This window comes from Neoarius graeffei, chromosome 7, assembly GCF_027579695.1.
Source record: "Neoarius graeffei isolate fNeoGra1 chromosome 7, fNeoGra1.pri, whole genome shotgun sequence".
Classification (NCBI taxonomy): domain Eukaryota; kingdom Metazoa; phylum Chordata; class Actinopteri; order Siluriformes; family Ariidae; genus Neoarius; species Neoarius graeffei.
Window position 1 is genome coordinate 79,466,031 of NC_083575.1, and position 22,626 is coordinate 79,488,656.

Below are 22,626 nucleotides of genomic sequence, written 5' to 3' on the forward strand. Positions count from 1 at the left end.
CAAAAACCAGACATTTGCAGCTAGAATAGTCATTTACCACATTAGCAATGTATAGAGTGGATTTCTGATTAGTTTAAAGTGATCTTCATTGAAAAGAACAGTGCTTTTCTTTCAAAAATAAGGACATTTCAAAGTGACCCCAAACTTTTGAACGGTAGTGTATGTCAAAGCAATAGCCGTAAACGAGATTCGTTGGGACATTGTAAGATGGAAGTAAATCGTACAGCAGAAGTCAAAGTGACCAGCATCTGCCAATGTTGTCAAAAGACGCGCACGCCCTCCTTCGAATGCTGATGTAATCAAGCCGGAAGTTTTCCCTGTGTCCGAAATCGCTCCCTACTCACTATATAGGGCACTATATAGTGGGGGACACTCAGTGCGCTCAGTATAATATGTATTTATCACAAAAATACATGCATGTATTTATTATTTTGAAAACCCACCAGCCGCCTGATCTGGCACGTTTTAATTGTGTGACAGTAATGACGTAAATACCAGCGTGACGGACTCGTCCTTATCCTGTCGTCTTTCCAACTCTTCTCTACTCCATGTTGGTTCGGAGTCGTATGGAATAATCTCCATCACTGATGAAGCTGGCAAATCTCGAAATTAATCTAAATTGGAATGATATGGTGATCTGGCCGCTGTGTAAACAGTTTTCAAAATGGCGGCGCTGACACTTCACATTTGAAGTCTCGCACAAGTCTCGTGAAGATCGTGCGGATAAGCGACGCCTGCCGTGGACCAAAAGAACTACACTCAACACGGCTAAAAACCGAAAAGGCAGATAAGTGTAATATAATATGCCAATACAAGTCACGATATAAGGTTAATAAAACTGAAAACATAATTGAATAACACATTAATTAAGAAATAAAGCAAGTTTAAAAATGACTTCAGTTCCCCTTTAAGCTATGGTCACACTTCAGCTTGCGATGCTTTGCGATGAGTTATCGATGAAAATGAGGCATTTTGATGGCAATATACACACGAGATAAAAGTTGTGGTCATGCCATAGGTGAGCACTTGACTGTCACGCTTGTGCACGTGCTTGGGACCCAGTTGTTATAGGAAACACCTGATACTGATTTAAGCACAATCAGCATGCACAGATAAGGAAGCTGTTTTCACAGAGACTTTGCGAAGCATCATCATTATCACAGTCATGTTTGTTTCGAGCCATGTTTATAACGCTATTTAAATACAGTAGACCCCCGCCTATTCGCGGTTCAGTATTCGCGAATTCACATATTCGCGGGATTTTATATAGAACATATCTCCTATACATTCGCGGAAACCTCAGCGATTCGCGGTCATTTGCGGCGAACATATCGAACGTTTACGCACTGCAAATGTTTATGCACTGCTACATTCTCGGAGCCGAATGCTCGCTCGTTATTGGCTGAAGTTTGAATGGTGGGCTGCTGCTCATTGGCTGATACGAATGAGCGCATTGTACAGTACAGTCTCGTGGTTCCCGTAGTTCAGACTTGTTCACGTGTTGTGCGTTCTTGGTATTTTTGAATAATTTTTAGAAATCAAAATAAGCATTTGTGAGCAGTTTTATTGGGGGGGGGTTTACAAGTATTCGCGATTTTGGCTTATTCGTGGCCATGTTCGGTCCCTAACCCCCGTGAATACTGAGGGCTTACTGTACTCTGCTTTCTGTTTTGCTTTTGTAAAAAAGAAAAAGAAACACTTGGAAGACATTCTGGACACTTAGGCAGCTGGGCCATAGAAGGTTCACGCTGCATGCTGCATGCTGCACGCTACACGCTACACGCGTGTAAAGAAAAGTGGACAAACGTAGCATGACTTGCTCTGGGCCATAGAACGGCGTTCACGTTGCACGCTGCACACTTCACGCGTGAAGCGAGAAATGAACATGCACACTTTTTTCTAGGCATGAAGATGGAAATTCCAGTCAATGCATGTGGTCACCGCCGCGCCAGCCAATCAGAACGGGTCTAGGGAGATAACTCTATGCTTTCAGGGGAAAACTTCAGAAAAAATATAATTGAATGGTATAATTGAAAAATAGTTCTTCATCGGGATTGTCAAGCAGATTATAGAATGTTCGGTGAAATTTACCACGGGTTTCTCTCAGAAGGAAGTGTTCTCGGCTCCAAATTCTGTTCCTTTTTCTCTTCCTCTGTCTCAGTAAAAGCAGAATGAGGCAATCGTCGTCATCCGAAGAGTCCATATTGTTGGTTACTCGGTCAAAGTAGAACAGACGCAACACGTGAACATCCAAGCATGAAGTTTAATGGCCCAGGGTCCGGTTCTTCACGTGAACGTGTAGCGTGTAGCGTGCAGCATGCAGCGTGAACCTTCTATGGCCCAGCTGCCTTACAGTAATACATCTATGGCTGAGGACTACAGTCGACTTGCTAACTTTAGGGCTGCGGTTGCCATGAACAGTTTTGCACTCAAGTTTCCATCAATAAACAGTTTATAACTTCAACAAAACAAACTTCATGTTAAAACTATAATGAATTTCCTGGTTACACAGTTATACTTTGTGACTCTATAGGACACTGTTATAGAAGTGAGTTTTTTATAATTATGTTGTCTGCCATCACCCAAATGAGGATGGGTTCCCTTTTGAGTCTGGTTCCTCTCAAGGTTTCTTCCTCATGTCGTCTGAGGGAGTTTTTCCTTGCCACCGTTGCCACAGGTTTGCTCATTAGGGATAAAATTAGCTCATGTTTAAAGTCTTTAATATTCTGTAAAGCTACTTTGCGACAATGTCTATTGTTAAAAGTGCTATAAAAATAAACTTGACTTAAATATCACGCCTGCTAACAAACACTCTTCCTGCACTTAGATCCATCTACTGCCATCTATCTTGTAGTGTCCTGATCCCAGCTACATCTGAAAAGTTGTACTCCTCCATGCTCTTCCAGGTTTTCATCTGTGTGTCCGTGTAGAACGATGTCTGCAGCATCAGGTAGTCTGAGATGTTGGGAAACTCAACAGATGGATAATTTTCCACCTCATAGGAAAAATCCTTCTTTGTTAGCGTGTAAAGATCTAATCCCATTGAGTGGTTTCTATATCTTGATTTCAATAACTTGCTTGTTTGCTGAACACATATATGGCAGTAAGTTCTTTTGTTAATGGACCAGACTCCACTTTTGGATCATTAATCCCTTTTGACTGAGAATGACCTGCATGCAGGGTTTTATGTTGGCTTCTGGCACATCCATACAGTTTTAAATACAACACTTACAAGTAAAAACAGTTTGTTTTTATTGCACTTATTTAATTCCTGGGCTTCCGTCTGTAACTGGGAGTGATGTTGCATCCCATTAATATACTTTACAGTAGATTATTAGATTCTAATAGAAAAGATAAGCCAAAATAATTGGGGACCTTATTTAATGGGCCCTGACTCATTACAAGTATAAATGGGAGGGCCTCGAAGCAGAAAAGATTGAGAACCCCTGCTCTAGGACATGCTTTTATAGAAAAATAATTCACTTCATGGTGGTAACTCCGCTTTGCATCACTGATTATTGTCTTATAACAATATGCCTTTTCATGGTTTGATCTATAATTAAGACATAGTGGACTTGTGGCAAGAAAAAAAACAGTTTTATACAACCGATTCCAAAAAAGTTGGGACAAAAGTACAAATTGTAAATAAAAACGGAATGCAATAATTTACAAATCTCAAAAACTGATATTGTATTCACAGTAGAACATAGACAACATATCAAATGTCGAAAGTGAGACATTTTGAAATTTCATGCCAAATATTGGCTCATTTGAAATTTCATGACAGCAACACATCTCAAAAAAGTTGGGACAGGGGCAATAAGAGACTGGAAAAGTTAAAGGTACAAAAAAGGAACAGCTGGAGGACCAAATTGCAACTCATTAGGTCAATTGGCAATAGGTCATTAACATGACTGGGTATAAAAAGAGCATCTTGGAGTGGCAGCGGCTCTCAGAAGTAAAGATGGGAAGAGGGTCACCAATCCCCCAAATTCTGCGCCGACAAATAGTGGAGCAATATCAGAAAGGAGTTCGACAGTGTAAAATTGCAAAGAGTTTGAACATATCATCATCTACAGTGCATAATATCATCAAAAGATTCAGAGAATCTGGAAGAATCTCTGTGCGTAAGGGTCAAGGCCGGAAAACCATACTGGGTGCCCATGATCTTCGGGCCCTTAGACGGCACTGCATCACATACAGGCATGCTTCTGTATTGGAAATCACAAAATGGGCTCAGGAATATTTCCAGAGAACATTATCTGTGAACACAATTCACTGTGCCATCCGCCGTTGCCAGCTAAAACTCTGTAGTTCAAAGAAGAAGCCGTATCTAAACATGATCCAGAAGCGCAGACGTCTTCTCTGGGCCAAGGCTCATTTAAAACGGACTGTAGCAAAGTGGAAAACTGTTCTGTGGTCAGACGAATCAAAATTTGAAGTTCTTTATGGAACTCAGGGATGCCGTGTCATTCGGACTAAAGAGGAGAAGGACGACCCAAGTTGTTATCAGCGCTCAGTTCAGAAGCCTGCATCTCTGATGGTATGGGGTTGCATTAGTGCGTGTGGCATGGGCAGCTTACACATCTGGAAAGACACCATCAATGCTGAAAGGTATATCCAGGTTCTAGAGCAACATATGCTCCCATCCAGACGACGTCTCTTTCAGGGAAGACCTTGCATTTTCCAACATGACAATGCCAAACCACATACTGCATCAATTACAGCATCATGGCTGCGTAGAAGAAGGGTCCGGGTACTGAACTGGCCAGCCTGCAGTCCAGATCTTTCACCCATAGAAAACATTTGGCACATCATAAAGCGGAAGGTATGACAAAAAAGACCTAAGACAGTTGAGCAACTAGAATCCTACATTAGACAAGAATGGGTTAACATTCCTATCCCTAAACTTGAGCAACTTGTCTCCTCAGTCCCCAGACGTTTACAGACTGTTGTAAAGAGAAAAGGGGATTTTCTCAGTTTAAACATTTGATATGTCATCTATGTTCTATTCTGAATAGAATATGGAATTTTGAAACTTCCACATCATTGCATTCCGTTTTTATTTACAATTTGTACTTTGTCCCAACTTTTTTGGAATCGGGGTTGTACTAGCAAGTATAAAATGAAGAAGGATATTAGATTGCATGATATGTAGGCTTTCCTTGTCATGCCTCAGGCTCTTTACCCCAGACTCATGTTGCCCTTTTGTTGCCCTTTAACTCTCCACCTCTGCTGATTTTTGGTTCTATTCATCGCTCTTGGTTCTTTGCAAACGTTTGGAAAACCAAATAGAACAGTGCTCAGAGGATACAAACGTACGCTCAAGGCTAAACAATCCGCCCTCTCAATCTTCTCTCCCAAGAGTGATGAGAACCCGATGCTAGGTTGGTGACATTTCCCTGCTCCATCTATGCGCCTATTATAGAACAGGATAACAGCAAGGAGATAAGACCATGCGTGTGAGCCTTAGTTTGTGATTGCTACATTGATTTCAATTACCTCCCTATCTTGTAGTTGAAAACCGCATTCTCCAAACGTGCCCTCATTCCAGTGCCAATAAATAAATTAATGAAATAAACTCACAGAGGACAAAGTCATTACAAATCACTCTAGGTGTAAGAGGTGCCGCTAGCAACGCTGCCCTAACTGCTTCATTCAATCATTATTGTTTTGAATCACTTTCATAAATGTGGTTCTAATGAGCTTCTTCTCACACTGCTGGACATTCCTGCCACAAGATTTTTACAGCCGGTGGATATGTTTTTGGTTTCAGCATGAGGTAATTGACTGATGTGCTTTGGCAATGCTGACCGTTAATGTAATAGTCTTCGCTGTTTTTCTGTTCTCATTAAGTCTTGCCATCTGGAAGCCAAGGCTTTCAGATGTTATTTTCCTTCCCAAACTAATACTGATGTTTCCCCTACTGGTGAACCCCACTGATACAAATTACTAGATTGGTCTGCGAGAAATAAGCACCAAATGAATAGACATTAACCTCATCATTTTGGATTATTTTTGGAAAGTAAACTATATCCAGAATGGCAGGCTGCCCATTAAATTATTTCACTGGTGAACCTAGAACTTGGAAAAAATACTGTAACAGAACCCATTAAAATGTGTAAGAAAAAACCTCAACAACTCCAGTTTTCCAAACATGAACCAATACGGCTCTTCTGTTGCACCCAATCACTTACGATCTGCTGAATGTAAATTGTTTAGCAGCAAATAAGACCAGAGACTAGCTACAAGGCAAGAACCATCAGGTCCCTTTCTCTGGTCTGATTAATGAGTCAACCAAAAAGGTTGATGAAAACAGAATATTTTAAAATGACTCGATACAGAAGTGTACATTCATTCTTCCCACAACAAATTCACAACAGATGCATCTCATCTGTTCAGAGGCTGTGGCACTAGTCAAGAATGGTAACCTGATATGCCACTAGAAAAAAAACAAAGTATGAGTAAGAAACGTCAAATTTGTCTTATTTATAAATCATGAACTAATCATCAATGGTTAAGCATTAAATAGGAACCATTGGCACCACTCAGTCATGTTATCCGGAACTTTGTAACCAAAGAACTTTACATAGATGGACCATCAGAAATAATACAAAGGACAAGAGGAGATGGAGGGACATTATCTGCTGTGGTGACCCCTAATGGGAACAGCCAGAAGAAGAAGAAGCATCAGAAATGTTAATGGAATATCCGTGAGATTCAGAGATTTCAAGAGTTTGCACAGCACTACTCTCGACAGGTCATCTTTGTATTGCAAACTGCACTATAGTGTTCTACAAAACTGTCAAAGGTTCCTCCAAAAGAACAAGTTTATGAAAGTTTTAGGGTTCAGGCTTTAGGGTTCTTACAAGTACATTTAGATATGTTGTGCTACACTTTTGAGCATTACCTAAATACACCTTTGGCATTATATAGTGAGCAAGCTGTGGTTTTGAACACACTGTTACATTCTCAAGAAAGGTCACTGAAGGTTCTTTGGATTTTTCAGAGTTTCTCCTCCTCTCCACTCCTGCCCAGCCCGCTCAAAACAGCTGTCTGTTTTGGCTCCTTGTTGGTGGAATGACCTTCCTACTGAGGTCAGAACTGCCAACTCCCTGGCCACCTTCAAGCACAGACTGAAGACCCCCTTCTTCCCTGCCCACTGTGTAACTGCGTTTCGGTCTTGACCAATCCAGGCTGTGTACTGTCTAGCCTGGGGTTAGCTGTTGCAGTTTAATTTTTCTCTATTTAGTTGTACTTTGGGTGGCACGGTGGTGTAGTGGTTAGCGCCGTCGCCTCACAGCAAGAAGGTCCTGGGTTCGAGCCCCGGGGCCGGCGAGGGCCTTTCTGTGTGGAGTTTGCATGTTCTCCCCGTGTCCGCGTGGGTTTCCTCCGGGTGCTCCGGTTCCCCCCACAGTCCAAAGACATGCAGGTTAGGTTAACTGGTGACTCTAAATTGACCGTAGGTGTGAATGTGAGTGTGAATGGTTGTCTGTGTCTATGTGTTAGCCCTGTGATGACCTAGCGACTTGTCCAGGGTGTACCCCGCCTTTCGCCCGTAGTCAGCTGGGATAGGCTCCAGCTTGCTTGCGACCCTGTAGAAGGATAAAGCGGTTAGAGATAATGAGATGAGATGAGTTGTACTTTGTCAGCTCATTTGTATGATTGAATTGTTTTGTTTTCCTTGGCTATTTGCTGATTGTTGGAACTTCAACAGAATATTACACGTAGTCTTATTCTGTCACTAGTTCAGTTGGCACTAGAACGTTCTTGTCGAGAAGTTCAGCACTTTTGGTACCTGACTTTTGCACTTGTATGTTGCTCTTGATAATAACATCTGCTAAATGCCATGTAATATAATGTAATGTATTCCAAATTACTTTTACCTATTTATGGGACGGGGCAACAAAAGACTGAAAAAGTTGTGTAATGCTAAAAAACAAAAAACAAACAAAAAAAACTAATTAGGTTAATTGGCAACAAGTTAGTAACTGAAGTAAAGATGGTGAGGGGTTCACTGCTCTGTGAAAGACTGTGTGGGTAAACAGTGCAACAATTTAAGAATAATGTTCCTGAATGTAAAATTGCAAAGAATTTGGGGATCACATCATCTATGGTAAATAATATAATTAAAAGATTCAGAGAATCTAGAGAAATCTCTGTATGTAAGAGACAAGGCTGAAAACTGACATTGGATGCCTGTGATCTTCAGGCGACACTACATTAAAAGCAGACATGTGTCTGTAGTGGAAATCATTGTATGGGCTCAGGAACATTTCAGAAAACCATCGACTGTAAAAACAGTTCATTACTCCATCCACAAATGCAAGTTAAAACCAGATATAAACAATATCCAGAAACACCGCCACCTTCTCTGGGCCCGAGCTCTTTTACGATGGACTGAGGCGAAGTGGAAAACTGTCCTGAGGTCTGACGAATCAAAAGTAGAAATTCTTTTTACAAATCATGGACATCACGTTCTCCAGGCGAAAGAGGAGAGGGACCATCCAGCTTATCATCAGTGCACAGTTCAAAAGCCAGCGTCTATGACGGTATGAGGGTGCATTAGTGCACATGACATGGGTAGCTTGTACATCTGGGAAGGCATCATTAATGCTGAATGATATATACACGTTTCAGAGCAATATGCTGCCATCCAGACAAAATCTTTTTCAGGGAAGGCCTTCCTTCTTTCAGCAAGACAATGCCAAACCGCTTTCTACACATATTATAACTGCATGGCTCTGTAGTAAAAGAGTCCAGGTGCTAAAGTGGCCTGCCAGCAGTCCAGTCCTGTCTCCCATTTAAAACATTTGGCGCATTATGAAGCGCAAAATACGACAAAGGAGACCCTGAACTGAACTGCAACTGAAATTGTATATCAGGCAAGAATGGGACAACATTTCTCTTTTAAAACTACAGCAATTGGTTTCCTCAGTTCCCAAATGTTTACAGAGTGTTGTTAAAAGTAGATGTGATGTAACACAGTGGTAAACATGCCCCTGTCCTAACTTTTTTGAAACATATTGTGGGCATTAAATTCAAAATGAGCATGTATTTTTGAAAAACAATAAAATTTCTCATCTCATCTCATTATCTCTAGCCGCTTTATCCTTCTACAGGGTCGCAGGCAAGCTGGAGCCTATCCCAGCTGACTACGGGCGAAAGGCGGGGTACACCCTGGACAAGTCGTCAGGTCATCACAGGGCTGACACATAGACACAGACAACCATTCACACTCACATTCACACCTACGGTCAATTTAGAGTCACCAGTTAACCTAACCTGCATGTCTTTGGACTGTGGGGGAAACCGGAGCACCCGGAGGAAACCCACGCGGACACGGGGAGAACATGCAAACTCCACACAGAAAGGCCCTCGCCGGCCACAGGGCTCGAACCCAGGACCTTCTTGCTGTGAGGCGACAGCGCTAACCACTACACCACCGTGCCGCCCTAAAATTTCTCAGTTTTAACATTTGATATGTTGTCTTTGTACTATTTTCAATGAAATACAGGGTTTCCATGATTTGCAAATCATTGCATTCTGTTTTTATTTACAGTTTACACAGTGTCCCAACTTTTTTGGAATTGGGTTGTACAACTAAGCATTTCACATTCTGAAAGGGCTTCAAATACTCTTTTACACCGTAAACAGTCAAAGACACTTTGAAAGACGCTCAAAAAGCATATGAAAAAGATGGTTGACAAAAATAATAAGAAAAAGAATTTTGGCAACTTTACTTACTGTGGACGTCTCCTCTCTGTTTTTCATTGTTGTTTTTGTGGATGTTGTTGTCCAAGGGTACAACTGGCTCCCTTGGTGTTGGAGTCGGGGCTTTGGTGGTGGTGGGACGGCGAGGTGTAACCTGGGGCTTATGGGTGACTATAGTGGGGGGTCTGAGAGAGATCATGGGGGGTTTATGAGTTGGGATGGTTGGCTTTTTGAGTGTTGGGATGATTTTCTTTGGTGGTGAAGGTGTTTTGGAGGATGGTGTGCTCGGAGAGATCCTCCTGGCTGTCACTGGAGGTCGAACAGTGGTAGTGGTCCTCTTCTGGTCTGTATCTGGAATCCTGTTGTTGTTCCCAGGTGGGAGCTTTCCAGGTTGAGGAGGCTCAATGATCACTCTGGGGATGGCTAATTGTATTCATCAAATAAAAATGTCATCAGCCAGGCCATTTTAATTTTGATAAAAACATTTTTGCATTATTTTATTGTTTTATTGCAGATTATGCTCACATTTCATTTTCATTTTGAACAGACTGGATTTCAAGTGTTTTGTAGATTCATTGTAAAATAAAGGTTTGTTTTCCTTTTCCAATTCAAAACCATTGGCAACACAGACTTTTGCACTAGACTATGTGGTATACAGTGTATGAGCTTTAAAATACACTTTCCTTAACACTTACATTATCATTTGATCAGATTCAAAACATTTAAGCAATATCAGTGCGTGAGTGATGTGGGCCTTTGAGAAATGTAAGTATTTTCAATATATTTTCAGTTATTCAAGTCTACACATGTCCTTTGATATGTAACATCAAACGAGAAATAAGTGAGTATTTTTACTTGATATACAGTCACAGAGAAAATGTTTACTGATCATAGATAAACTTCATATATAACCGAGCACAATTAGTGGGTTTGAGAACGTTGTTCATGTTTGACATCCTTCACTGAAGCGTAAATGGAATAAGGGCTATTACTTAAATAGCAATGCTCCCACAAGTAGGCTTAACGATGAATCATTTCTCATTGCAAAACAAATGAATCTGACAGTTAAACCTCCTGTAATGGAAATAATTCATTTAGTTTTCCTCTGTTTGCACAGAGCAGGAGGTATTGTACCAACAAACACAGCTTTTTAAGAGCTGCTTATGGAAATGAGGCCACTGAACACTAAACACTGAGCTTGTATCTCTCTGTCATTTTGTGCGACTAACTGACAGGTGGATATTAACTTTAATGTTTAATGTCCTGTGCTATTAGAAATGCATCTTACTTTCTAGGGGATTAAGTCCTTACGTGTTTTTATGCCTGACTGGACAATAAAGAGCCAATAAATCCTCTGTACCTATTCAGTGTGTGAGAACAGACACCACGGCATAAGTGAAGACTGTGTGTGTGTGTGTGTGTGTGTGTGTGTGTGTGTGTGTGTGTGTGAGTGAGTGAGACATTTGCAGAGCAGTGTGAATTGGTAGGTTGCTATTTAATGTTCATAAAATAAAATTTAAAAAAATGCCTTTTAGGCTTGAAAAGCTGGAGCTGAAATCACGGTAAATGGAGCAGATGATATATACACAAGAGAATAAGAAGGCTCACTTAGTCTCCTTCTGAAAATAATCAATAATATCCAGAAAATGTAATTAAAATACAATGTGAATGTTTGAAAAAATGGGAAACTGCCTGTGCTAAGGTGAAAGCACAACGCAGCTGTATGTCTGTATGGTCAGTAAGATCACAGCAAGAAGTTTCTTATGCTCCTTCTGAACAAAGTGGGGCTCATTTCGTTTACCTTTCCAGTAGTGAGTCTCATTAATGCCGTAATGCAAATGATGTCGACCAAACTGTTACACACACACACAGCACTGCTACACAATGAGGACTTTCACATGACGTCATCGCAACTGTGGATTTCTGTGGATTTCTTTACGCGGCCATGTTGCCTGGCAAGCTTTCCGTTTGCTAGTGACTGGCACAAGTGTACGCGAGTGATTGTAAGCCCAATTCAGCACTTCTACAAATACTGTAAACTTGTAGACATTCCATCTCAAAGAACAATGCCAGAGACCTGTAGTGCTTTTGGATGTAATAACAGATGTGGAGATAAGCCTGGTTCAACTTTTTACCGCTTCCCGGAGAACCCAGGAAGACGTGAAAAATGGTGAGCTGCAGTTAAACAGGAAGAAAAGCATTCCCGTGTGTGTGGAGAACATTTTATATAAGGTTAGTGTGAAAGTTCTGTGCAATGTTAAACTGTATATCTGGATGTGGGCTTTGGACACTCATCTCATCTCATTATCTCTAGCCGCTTTATCCTGTTCTACAGGGTCGCAGGCAAGCTGGAGCCTATCCCAGCTGACTACGGGCGAAAGGCGGGGTACACCCTGGACAAGTCGCCAGGTCATCACAGGGCTGACACATAGACACAGACAACCATTCACACTCACACCTACAGTCAATTTAGAGTCACCAGTTAACCTAACCTGCATGTCTTTGGACTGTGGGGGAAACCGGGGCACCCGGAGGAAATCCACGCGGACACGGGGAGAACATGCAAACTCCGCACAGAAAGGCCCTCACCGGCCACGGGGCTCGAACCCGGACCTTCTTGCTGTGAGGCGACAGCACTAACCACTACACCACCGTGCCGCCCGGCTTTGGACACGATATATTTTATTAGACCTAATGCTTGGTGAGACTAGCAGCATGTTTGTTATGTACTGATAACGTAGACTTGGATAAACACCATAAAACATGCTAGATCTATGCCCTGGCTTGTTTATTATTGTTAGAAGTCCACATTTGAGCTTACCTTTGTCATAATAAGGTATTTCTCTTTCTCAGGAATTTCCCATAACGTTCCAGCACAAAACCTGCCTCGAAATATTGGTCGACACCTGTACTTTTATGTCCCTTTAACATTTCTGGTGTATTTAGAAGTCCCAAATACTAAATCGTTCAGTATGTTGTAGTGTCTCAAATCCGGTAGCTGGTTGAACACTTTTCAAGTGGAATAAATACATTTGTGGGTAAATTAAGAAGAAGAGCCCTTTATTTTTGTCACATTCCTCCTCTGCATTTAACCCGCCCACATGCACGCGCGCGCGCACACATACACATAGAGAGAGCACAGTGGGCAAAATAAATAAATACATTGTGGGTAAATTATATGGATCTGTGATGCCTGCATGTTTCAGCTTTTGGATGTAACATGATTTGCTGGTATAAAATACATTTTTTACCATCTCAGAGAGATTGTACTAACTGCAGTCATCTCGATTTTCTTCATTACCTGGTTCTTTTTTTGCCTGCAATATGGCGGACACTGCATGATGAACAAAGATCTGTAATGTCAGTGAAAGTCCTCTATAGCACTGCTATACTGCAACCCCTGCATCTCAGTGTTTTCACATAATTCATACATTATTTTCAATAAAATAGCACAGTTTCTGTCTCATTACCTAACAAATGTAATGATATGGACACTCTGTGTACTTATTTGCAATTAGAAAGGCATAAAGATTAGAGAAGTAGCTTTGGGACCAAACGGTCACCAGTTTGATTCCCTGGACCAGCAGGAAGATTGGGGGTGTGCATTGGGAGAAGTGAATGAACAGCACTTTTCCTCTACATCCATGACTGAAATGTCCTTGAGCAAGGCACTGAACCCCAAACTGCTCCCCGGGCACTTCAGTGGTATGTGTGTGTTCACTGCTTCAGCTGGGTTAAATGCAGATAAAGAATTTCACTGTGCTCTCATGTATATGTGACAAATAAAGGCGGCTTCGTCTTCTAACTTTGTAAACACAGTACAGTGTTTAAGTTTTGGGGGAAGCCATGGTTCCCCCAAATGGTTAGAGAAGCAGCTTTGGGCCCAAAAAGTTGCCAGTTCAATTTCCTGGACCAGCAGGAATGGCTGAAGTGCCCTTGAACAAAGCACCTAACCCCCAACTGCTCCCCAGACTGCTCTGGGTATGTTGTACGTAGCTCTGGATAAGAGCGTTTGCTAAATGCCATTAATGTAATGTTTTATAATTTTTATAGTGTTTTGTTTAAATCAACAATATACAACAGTATTTTTGTTGTTGAGGTAGGTAAGTAATATTCCAACCAATGTGTTGAATAACTAAGACCACAAAGACTGTGCTACTGAGCCGAGTGGTGTAACGTCTCCATCTGTTCCATACTCACGTTTGCACTCGTGACCCGTACCCCCTCGGAAACCGTCCTTGCACTTGCATTTGAAGGAGCCCGGTGTGTTGTAGCAGGTGGAGAACAGACTACACTGGTGCTGTCCAGTCAAGCACTCATCCACATCTGAAAGAAAAACACCACCAGACTTTACCCTCAGAGACACTGCACATAAAAGCAAATATAAAACCATGTGCTTAATTAGATGTTAATGCTAACAGGAGATGCACATTTACAGTTGCTTTGGGCAAATAGGCTGAAAAATGATGATTAGTGCTAATAAGCAATTAAGTCTTTATGATAATGAGTAAGTTCCCCGGTGTAGCTTTCTGTCTGACCAGAAGAAAGGACGAGAACTGGATCATTTCAATGAATTGATGGCAGAAGTGAATGTAATCTTGACAAGGGTTTTCTTATTAGCTAATTAACTCTCAGTAATAAAATGTGAAGGTTACAGAATAAAATATGATCACCTCGAGATATTCAAAACGGCCAAGTACACAAGAAAAATCTGAAGCGTTTACAGTGTTTGTGTCCGTATGGACTTAGACAAACACCATAAGTGTTAATTCAGCACTGGGGAAATTACTGTGTGCTGTCTCCTTTAGGCTGTCTGTCTTTTTTTTCTGCTACACCTTTTCAATCACAAATCATTGCAGCTCCCAGATCAGTTTTTAACATGGGAGCAAAAAATAATATTTAAACAACGTGTACGCTTATTCAGAGCTTGTAATTGACTTACAAATAAAGTGGGAAAAATTAAACAGACAGCTAAATGTAATCAATCAACCAAGACATTTTCTCTTTTCTTTATTTTGCAATAGGCATTTAATTCTAATAGAGCTAACGAGGAATCCATCCATCCATTATCCGTAACCGATTATATTGTGCAGGGTTGCGGGCAAGCTGGAGCCTATCCCAGCTGACTATGGGCGAGAGGCGGGGTACACCCTGGACAAGTCGCCAGATCATCACAGGGCTGACACATAGACACAGACAACCATTCACACCTACGGTCAATTTAGAGCAGGGGTGGGCAATTATTTTTTCCATGGGGCCACATGAGAAACAGAAAATTTTGTGGAGGGCCGGACCAAAAGGCTGAACTAAATTCTGCATAATATTAATTGTATTTCTTTATATAAAGCAATAAATAACATTGTTTTTACAAGCTGCTAAGACTGGTAAGAGTATGGAAAAAACGAGGTTGCCTTACAAAAAATGTCATTTATTCAGTCAAATTTCCCAAAACAATGGTTAACAAAATGTGAACGTTTGTACCATTTTTTTTCAGTCACATTCACCCCAAACACAATAAAGACATCACAGTATTGTCTTTCTACTCCAAATATCAAGCAAGATACTTCATATTATAATAATGATGCCCATATTTGTAGTCTAATCACCTCATTTGGTGTTTTTCAGTTTTTTATTTGTTCAGTGAGAGAAATCTAGTCTCTGTTGCTCTTTAACGAGTGCATCAGAGTCAGGTTGAATGTCTGAGGTGGAGATGCGAAGCACAGCTGACAGATGATCATCAGTCGATTCGGTGTAGGAATCAGATCTACAGATCGGCTCGGGCTCCGGCGCCTGCTGGTGATGTCACACTATGTGATTGGCTGGACCGTTTGAAGGATGACGTACAAGTTTGTGGTTGGTCTGGACAAATTACGGAAGTAGTTATCGCGGGATTAGGTTTCGTGGGATTTCATGTCATGTCCATGTCGTGCGCATTGCGTTTTTGTTGAACACAACTTCAAAGTAAAAGCAATGCACATTCAGTCCATGCATGAGGTAAAATTAGAAAATATGTTTATTTTGTAATTTCTAATTAACCTTACATGGGCCGGTCAGAATGAACCAAAGGGCCGGATGCGGCCCGCGGGCCGTAAAATGCCCAGGTCTGATTTAGAGCCACCAATTAGCCTAACCTGCATGTCTTTGGACTGTGGGGGAAACCGGAGCACCCAGAGGAAACCCACGCGGACACGGGGAGAACATGCAAACTCCACACAGAAAGGCCCACGCCGGCCATTGGGCTTGAACCCGGACCTTCTTGCTAACCACTACACCACCGTGCCACCCTAACGACAAATCTTTTCTGTAAATACATGCCCACGTTTTTATACACATCACCTCAAACTACTTTATTAGATTTGATTAGATTTAGATTTTTTTTAATTTATATTTTTAGAGGTTTATGCACAGTACTGCGCAGAGCTGTTTTGCCACACACAACATTTCACTGCCATTGTTTTTATACAATTGTGCATGTGACAAATAAAGTTATCTATCTATCTATCTATCTATCTATCTATCTATCTATCTATCTATCTATCTATCTATCTATCTATCTATCTACTGTATCTATATTCGTATGATTAACATTAGGGAATGATAGCTTATAGCAGTTATCCAAGTGAACTCATCAGTTTCATGCAACATTAAAAGTAACCATAAATGGTTAAAAAGTACATTGTGTTGTTCTTTAACAAAAAGTGATCATTCTTCTTCGTCCCATAGACAGCAAGGGCTGTAGGGGCGCCACTGCTGATGTTTTAACAGTCCATCATTGGTGTGTCTAGGACACAAACTTGGTGGAGCCCATCCCTCTCCAAGCTTGATCAACGGACAATTTAGAGTAGCCAGTTAGCCTAACCTGCATGTCTTTGGACTGTGGGGGAAACCGGAGCGCCCGGAGGAAACCCACACAGGCACGGGGAGAACATGCAAACTCCACACAGAAAGGCCCTTGCCAGTCACTGGGCTCGAACCCAGAACCTTCTTGCTATGAGGTGACAGTTCTAACTACTGCCCCTAAAGTCATAATACAGTACATTAAAGAATAACAACCCTATAACAGTACACCCGTCTAGTTTTCTTTCTTTCTTAGCCGTTCTGGGTGACGTTACTGAAGAATCGGATGGGGTTTGAGGCAAATCTTTATGGAAAAGTTCTGTTCAGACTTCCATTAATTGTTAGGTTCTTGTAGCTCAAGTACAAACATTTCTTGTTTTTTTCTGAACTAGTTGTTTTTAATCATTGTATGTTTTTTTATAAACTCTATTGTAATCTGTGTTTCTCTTGTGTTTCTTCCAATGTGTACAGGATTATATATGATACTAGTTAAAAAAAATTTGGACACACAAGATTGAATATATATTATTCACTGATTTGAAAACATAATAATAATAAAAAATAAACAAAAATATATAAAATAAATGAACCATTCCTATAAATCACTATAAAAGCAGCCATGACTTGAAGGTTAGGGAAGCAGTCTTGGGCTCAAAAGGTCACCAGTTCAATTCCTGGGACCGGCAGGATACATGTGATGGGGGTTGAGTGAATGAACAGCACTTTCCCCTCCCTCTGTATCACGGCTGAAATGCCCTTGAGCAAGGCACCTAACCACCAACTGCTCCCTGGGTGCTGTAGCATAGCTGCCCACTGCTCTCTGTGTGTGTGTGTGTGTGTGTGTGTGTGTGTGTGTGTTCATTGCTCACTTGTGTGTGTGCGTGTGTGCGTGTATGATGAGTTCACTGGTTCAGATGAGTTAAATGCAGACGAGGAATTTCACTGTGCTTGAGTGTACATGTGACAAATATAGTCTTCTTCATTTCATAAATAAACAAAAGTGCTCTGAGAGCACAATATTCCCCACTGGCAACTATGCCATAATTCTGCTAAAATGTGACTGAATTGAATGAAATTGAAATATGTGTATTACTGACATATAACAAAGCATCCTGTCAAGTTTTGTGAAATTCCTCCAAAAATTGTGAGAGGAGTTGATTTCAGAAAGTGAGTACCTTTCCCGGGATGGACGGACATCGCCACGACATAATCCCCCTTCGGGCCTTTCAGCCAGTGGGGGATAAAAATTGTGAGGGAAGTTGATTTCAGAAAGCAAGCATACCTTGATGAAATTGCCAAAGTACAAGTTTTTTTAATAATCAAGGGCATAACTCTGGTAAAATTTGCCCAAATTAAATGAAATTTCAATCTGCGTATAACTGTCATGTAACAAAGCCTTCTGCCAAATTTGGTGAAATTCCTCCACAAATTGTGAGAGGAGTTGATTTCAGAAGAACGTACACTCATGAAATTGTCAAAGTACAAATTATTTAATTAAGGGTCAAAACTCTGGTAAAATTTTCACGAACAAAATTACATCGCAATATGCGTATTACCGTCATATAACAAGGCCTTTTACCAAGCTTCGAGAAATTCGTCCCAAAATTGAGAGAGGAGTTGATGTCAGAAGGCGAGCACACCTTCATGAAATTGTGAAAGTACAAGGTTGTTAATCAAGGGCTGTAACTCTGGTAAAATGCACCCGAATTGAACAAAATAACAATATGCTTATTACTGACATACTGTATAACAATGCCTTTTACCAAGTTTCGTGAAATTCCTCCAAAAATCGTGAGAGGAGTTGCTTTCAGAAGGAAAACACGCTCTCATGAAATTGTCAAATTATAATTTTGTTAATCAAGGGCTGTAACTGGTAAAACGTGACCCAATTTAACAAAATTGCAATATGTGTATTACCGACATACAACAAAGAATCTTGCCAAGTTTTGTGAAATTCCTCCAAAAATTGTGAGAGGAGTTGATTTCAGAAGATGAGCACCCTTCCTGGGACAGACTGACAGATGGACGGACAGACAGACAGACAGACAGACATTGCCACGACATAATCCCCCTTCGGGCCTTTCAGCCAGCGGGGGATAAAAACTGACTCACTTAAAATGACTTTAATATCCGTGTTCCCTTTGTGATTCTCATGCACGCAGAGTCCACTTATGCATATTTACAATCTCATACATGTTCAATATTTTATGTTTCACAGGAGAGTTGTGTCCTTGAGCTTACCTATACACTGGTATTTGCCGTTAATGTACTGCAGGTCGAAACCATCATGACACTTGCAGATGTAACTTCCGAATGTATTGATGCACTTACGGAAGCGAGGACAAACGCTGCGGCCTGTGGCGCACTCATCCACGTCTGAAAAACAAGCAGTGCTTTGCATCATCCTTTTTGAATTTAAAAAATATATATATACTCCCTCTCATTCTGACTGCTTTAACTTCCCCAGATTGGATGAATTGCTGGATTAAGGTCTAATCTCAATAAATAGCGTCAGAGGATCATTGTGTGTGAATGGGCAGGAATACATTTCACTTACTTCATCCTTCACTTTCAGAGAATAGAATTTATAGATAGGGTAATGCAAAATAAACACTCACTGGGATATTTCATGCATGGCTGTAGAAGTGAAGAATGTAGTGTGTGTGCTGACTGTGTGTGTGTGTGTGTGTGTGTGTGTGTGTGTGTGTGTGTGTGTGTGTGTGTGTGTGTGAGAGAGAGAGACAGAGAGGGAGACAGAGAGACACAGAGAGAGAGGCAACAAAGCCTCATCAATCATCCCCTTCCTTGTCCAAAACACTCTGTGCTGGAGTTTCTGCTTGCCTGAGCAGCATTTGATTCTATAATCATGCAATTAGGATCATTTCCTTTTACCTCCTCTTTTTTTTTTTCAGACAAACACATTTGATTGATTGTTCAGTCAGATGAGGAACAAAACACATCAGATGACGCTATTAGTCAGTCTGAAAATCTGCTAGGGGAAAAAATAGACTTGTGGGAATCATAAATCAAAAGGCTCTTCATTCATGTTATTCTACGACGGATGAGCTTTTCCAAGGTATGACTGATGTTTGGAGTATTTCCATCCAAGAGAATTCCATAGTTGTGAGCGCATTTTATAAGGCAACAACGTAATGACGTAAGGTTACAACCCAACGGCTTTCGGCACCTTTGCCCTCTCGTCTGGTTTATGTCTCAACATCTTGACATGGTTCTACATTATTGTAGCCGGGTCCCTTGGGCTTGTAAAAGTACTCTCCTAAAATATTACAACACGGGAACACCTGTGCCTTCGAAACATCATCGATGGCCCTTTCGTGATTGATGGTGGGCTTTTCTTCCAGACACCACACCTCTTCTATCGAGGCTGAAACACAGGAACTGAAAAGTGAACCAGGGGAATAAAACAATAAACGAGGAAGGCCGGGTTGAAAGATTTAGCTCATCCCTTCTTACAGAAGCATTTATTTAAAACGTGACAAAGGTTAACTGCTGCAATTTGTTCCCATTCCCATTTGTGATTTACTGTTATGCAGGGAGACACAACCAAGCACAGAGGAAAGGATGTGAACCGCTTTAACGTCTCTGCACCTGTGGAAGGGCATTAATATGACCATTAGTGAATGCCACTATACAATCTCCGAGTACTTGCACTGTAATTAGAGCATCAGAGAGAGAGAGAAAAAAAAAAGAAGTGTTCATTGTGTGGTTGTCAAGGACTACTGGAATACCGCAGGAGCAGAGGATCTCCGAAAGAATCAGTGTACTTATTTGCAGCGATTTGAATTTCAAAACACTGTTTGTTATCGTTTACCACTTCGCCGCAAGCACCAAGAAAAGGCAACTAAAGGCCCCCACGTTTGATTAGCAAGCTACAAATCAGAGTTAAAAAGACTCCAAGAGCCAGGGGCAGAAGAAGAAAACGGCAAAGCCTTTCGATGTTGTACTTCTTTGTACAAAAGTGCTTTTGAATTCACAGTAGAGCAGCAGAGTTTGTTTGGCTCACAGCGAGCAGCCGTACCCACGCATGTCCTGCCATCTGGGGCGAGCTGTAAGCCGGGAGATGGACACTGGCACCGAACTTCCCCTTTCATCACCTCACAGCCATACTGGCAGTTAGCCATACTGCATGTTCGCGCATCTGAGACACACACAACAAAGGAAAGAAAAGAAGGAGACATGATTGCTACAGTAAATGTTACAAATAGCAAGAGGAAGGCTATACAGACCAGGACCAGCAGATTCTGTTTAACATGCATTCAAATGTATTTTGGATATTTTACATGATTTTAACTTTCATTAAAGAGACACAAGAAAAAAAAAAAAGAAGAGTGCTCTGAGAGCACAACATCCCCCGCTGGCAATTATGCCATAACTCTGGTAAAATGCGACTGAAATGAACGAAATTGCAATATGCGTATTACCAACATATACCAAAGAATCCTGTCAAGTTTCGTGAAATTCCTCCAAAAACTGTCAGGGAGGTTGATTTCAGAAAGCAAGCACACCTTGATGAAATTGCCAAAGTACAAGTTTGTTAATAATCAAGGGCATAACTCTGGTAAAATTTGCCCAAATTAAACGAAATTTCAATCTGCGTATAACCGTCATGTAACAAAGCCTTTTGCCAAGTTTGGTGAAATTCCTCCACAAATTGTGAAAGGAGTTGATTTCAGAAGAACGTACACCCTCATGAAATTGTCAAAGTACAAGTTATTTAATCAAGGATCAAAACTCTGGTAAAATTTTCACGAATGAAATTACATCGCAACATGCGTATTACCGTCATATAACAAGGCTTTTTGCCAAGCTTCGAGAAATTCGTCCAAAAATTGTGAGAGGAGTTGATTTCAGAAGGAAAACACACTCATGAAATTGTCAAATTATAATTTTGTTAATCAAGGGCTGTAACTCTGGTAAAATGTGACCAAGTTGAACAAAATTAAAATATGCGTATTACCGACATATAACAAAGAATCCTGTCAAGTTTTGTGAAATTCCTCCAAAATTGTGAGAGGAGTTGATTTCAGAAGATGAGCACCCTTCCTGGGACGGACGGACGGACGGATGAATGGACGGACATCGCCACGACATAATCCCCCTTCGGGCCTTTCAGCCAGCGGGGGATAACAAACAACCCCAAACATTTAATCATTAGTTCATGTATGGTGTTTTATCCATAAAACATGAACTAAATGACCCTCCCCCCCATTATTGGCTGTCTTTGACTCCTGATTCATACATTCAACTCGAATAAACATGAAGTCATTCAGTCTAACAATCTGTTTTTGGGGGCTTATTCTATTAACTGTTATAAAATCAACTGCGTAGAAAGTCTTTCTGTATTTTGTGAAATTTCAGTAATAAAAAATATATATTTTATCCATCCCAATGTTCTTGTCAACTCTGTTATAAACCCGCATAAAATCCACAAAGACTTTTAATGATACGTATGGCACCTGCACCGAGAGACGTCACTTCCTCTGGTGGAAAACTTCAAAAAGGCAGTGAGGTCTGTTATGTTTCTTCTCTCATTAATTTGAACAAAATGTTGAGGATACACCAACAGTAGATTAATTATTTGCCAAATCTGTTATTGTGATATTAGAGTGAATCACTCACTCATTAAAAAAAACAATAAAATGATTAAAATCCATAAAATTCTGTTATTATACATGCCATCTGGTATGACCAAAATGGTGGAAAATGTCAACACGGTTATCATCAGTTCTGTTACTGGATTGCCCAGTTTAACGATAACGGGGTTGAAAACAGAGTCTACACTTGAAATGCACCTGCAATTATAGAATGGACCAGCTATGAACCAAATACTGCTAATAAATAAAGTACTTTTACGCATAGCTAGCTTAAAACTAGCTGAATAAGCCTGCATTCGCAAAAATAAATAAATAAAATCGAATTAGAAATTAGGAATTGAAATCATGTCTAATTTATGGTTCTGTGTTTGGGTCACACCTCCTTTTATTCTGTGTTGAAAATCAAGCCAGCTTGTGATACTGAGCTCAACATGGCTTGAGGCGTGTGTGTGTGTGCCTA

General features: G+C 40.8%; 1 protein-coding gene across 5 annotated transcripts in view; it reads right to left on the reverse strand.

Moving 5' to 3' along the window:
* The window catches only part of npnta (nephronectin a), a 188,187-nt gene that overhangs the window by 32,835 nt on the left and 132,726 nt on the right, over positions 1 to 22,626 (reverse strand). For all 5 annotated transcript variants that reach the window (XM_060926466.1, XM_060926467.1, XM_060926468.1 and 2 more), the window contains 4 exons: positions 20,591 to 20,710; positions 18,793 to 18,927; positions 13,915 to 14,040; positions 9,748 to 10,137 (listed from right to left, as the gene is read on the reverse strand). In XM_060926466.1, the coding sequence (XP_060782449.1) occupies positions 9,748 to 10,137; positions 13,915 to 14,040; positions 18,793 to 18,927; positions 20,591 to 20,710 (771 nt within the window). The remainder of the gene's footprint in view (positions 1 to 9,747; positions 10,138 to 13,914; positions 14,041 to 18,792; positions 18,928 to 20,590; positions 20,711 to 22,626) is intronic.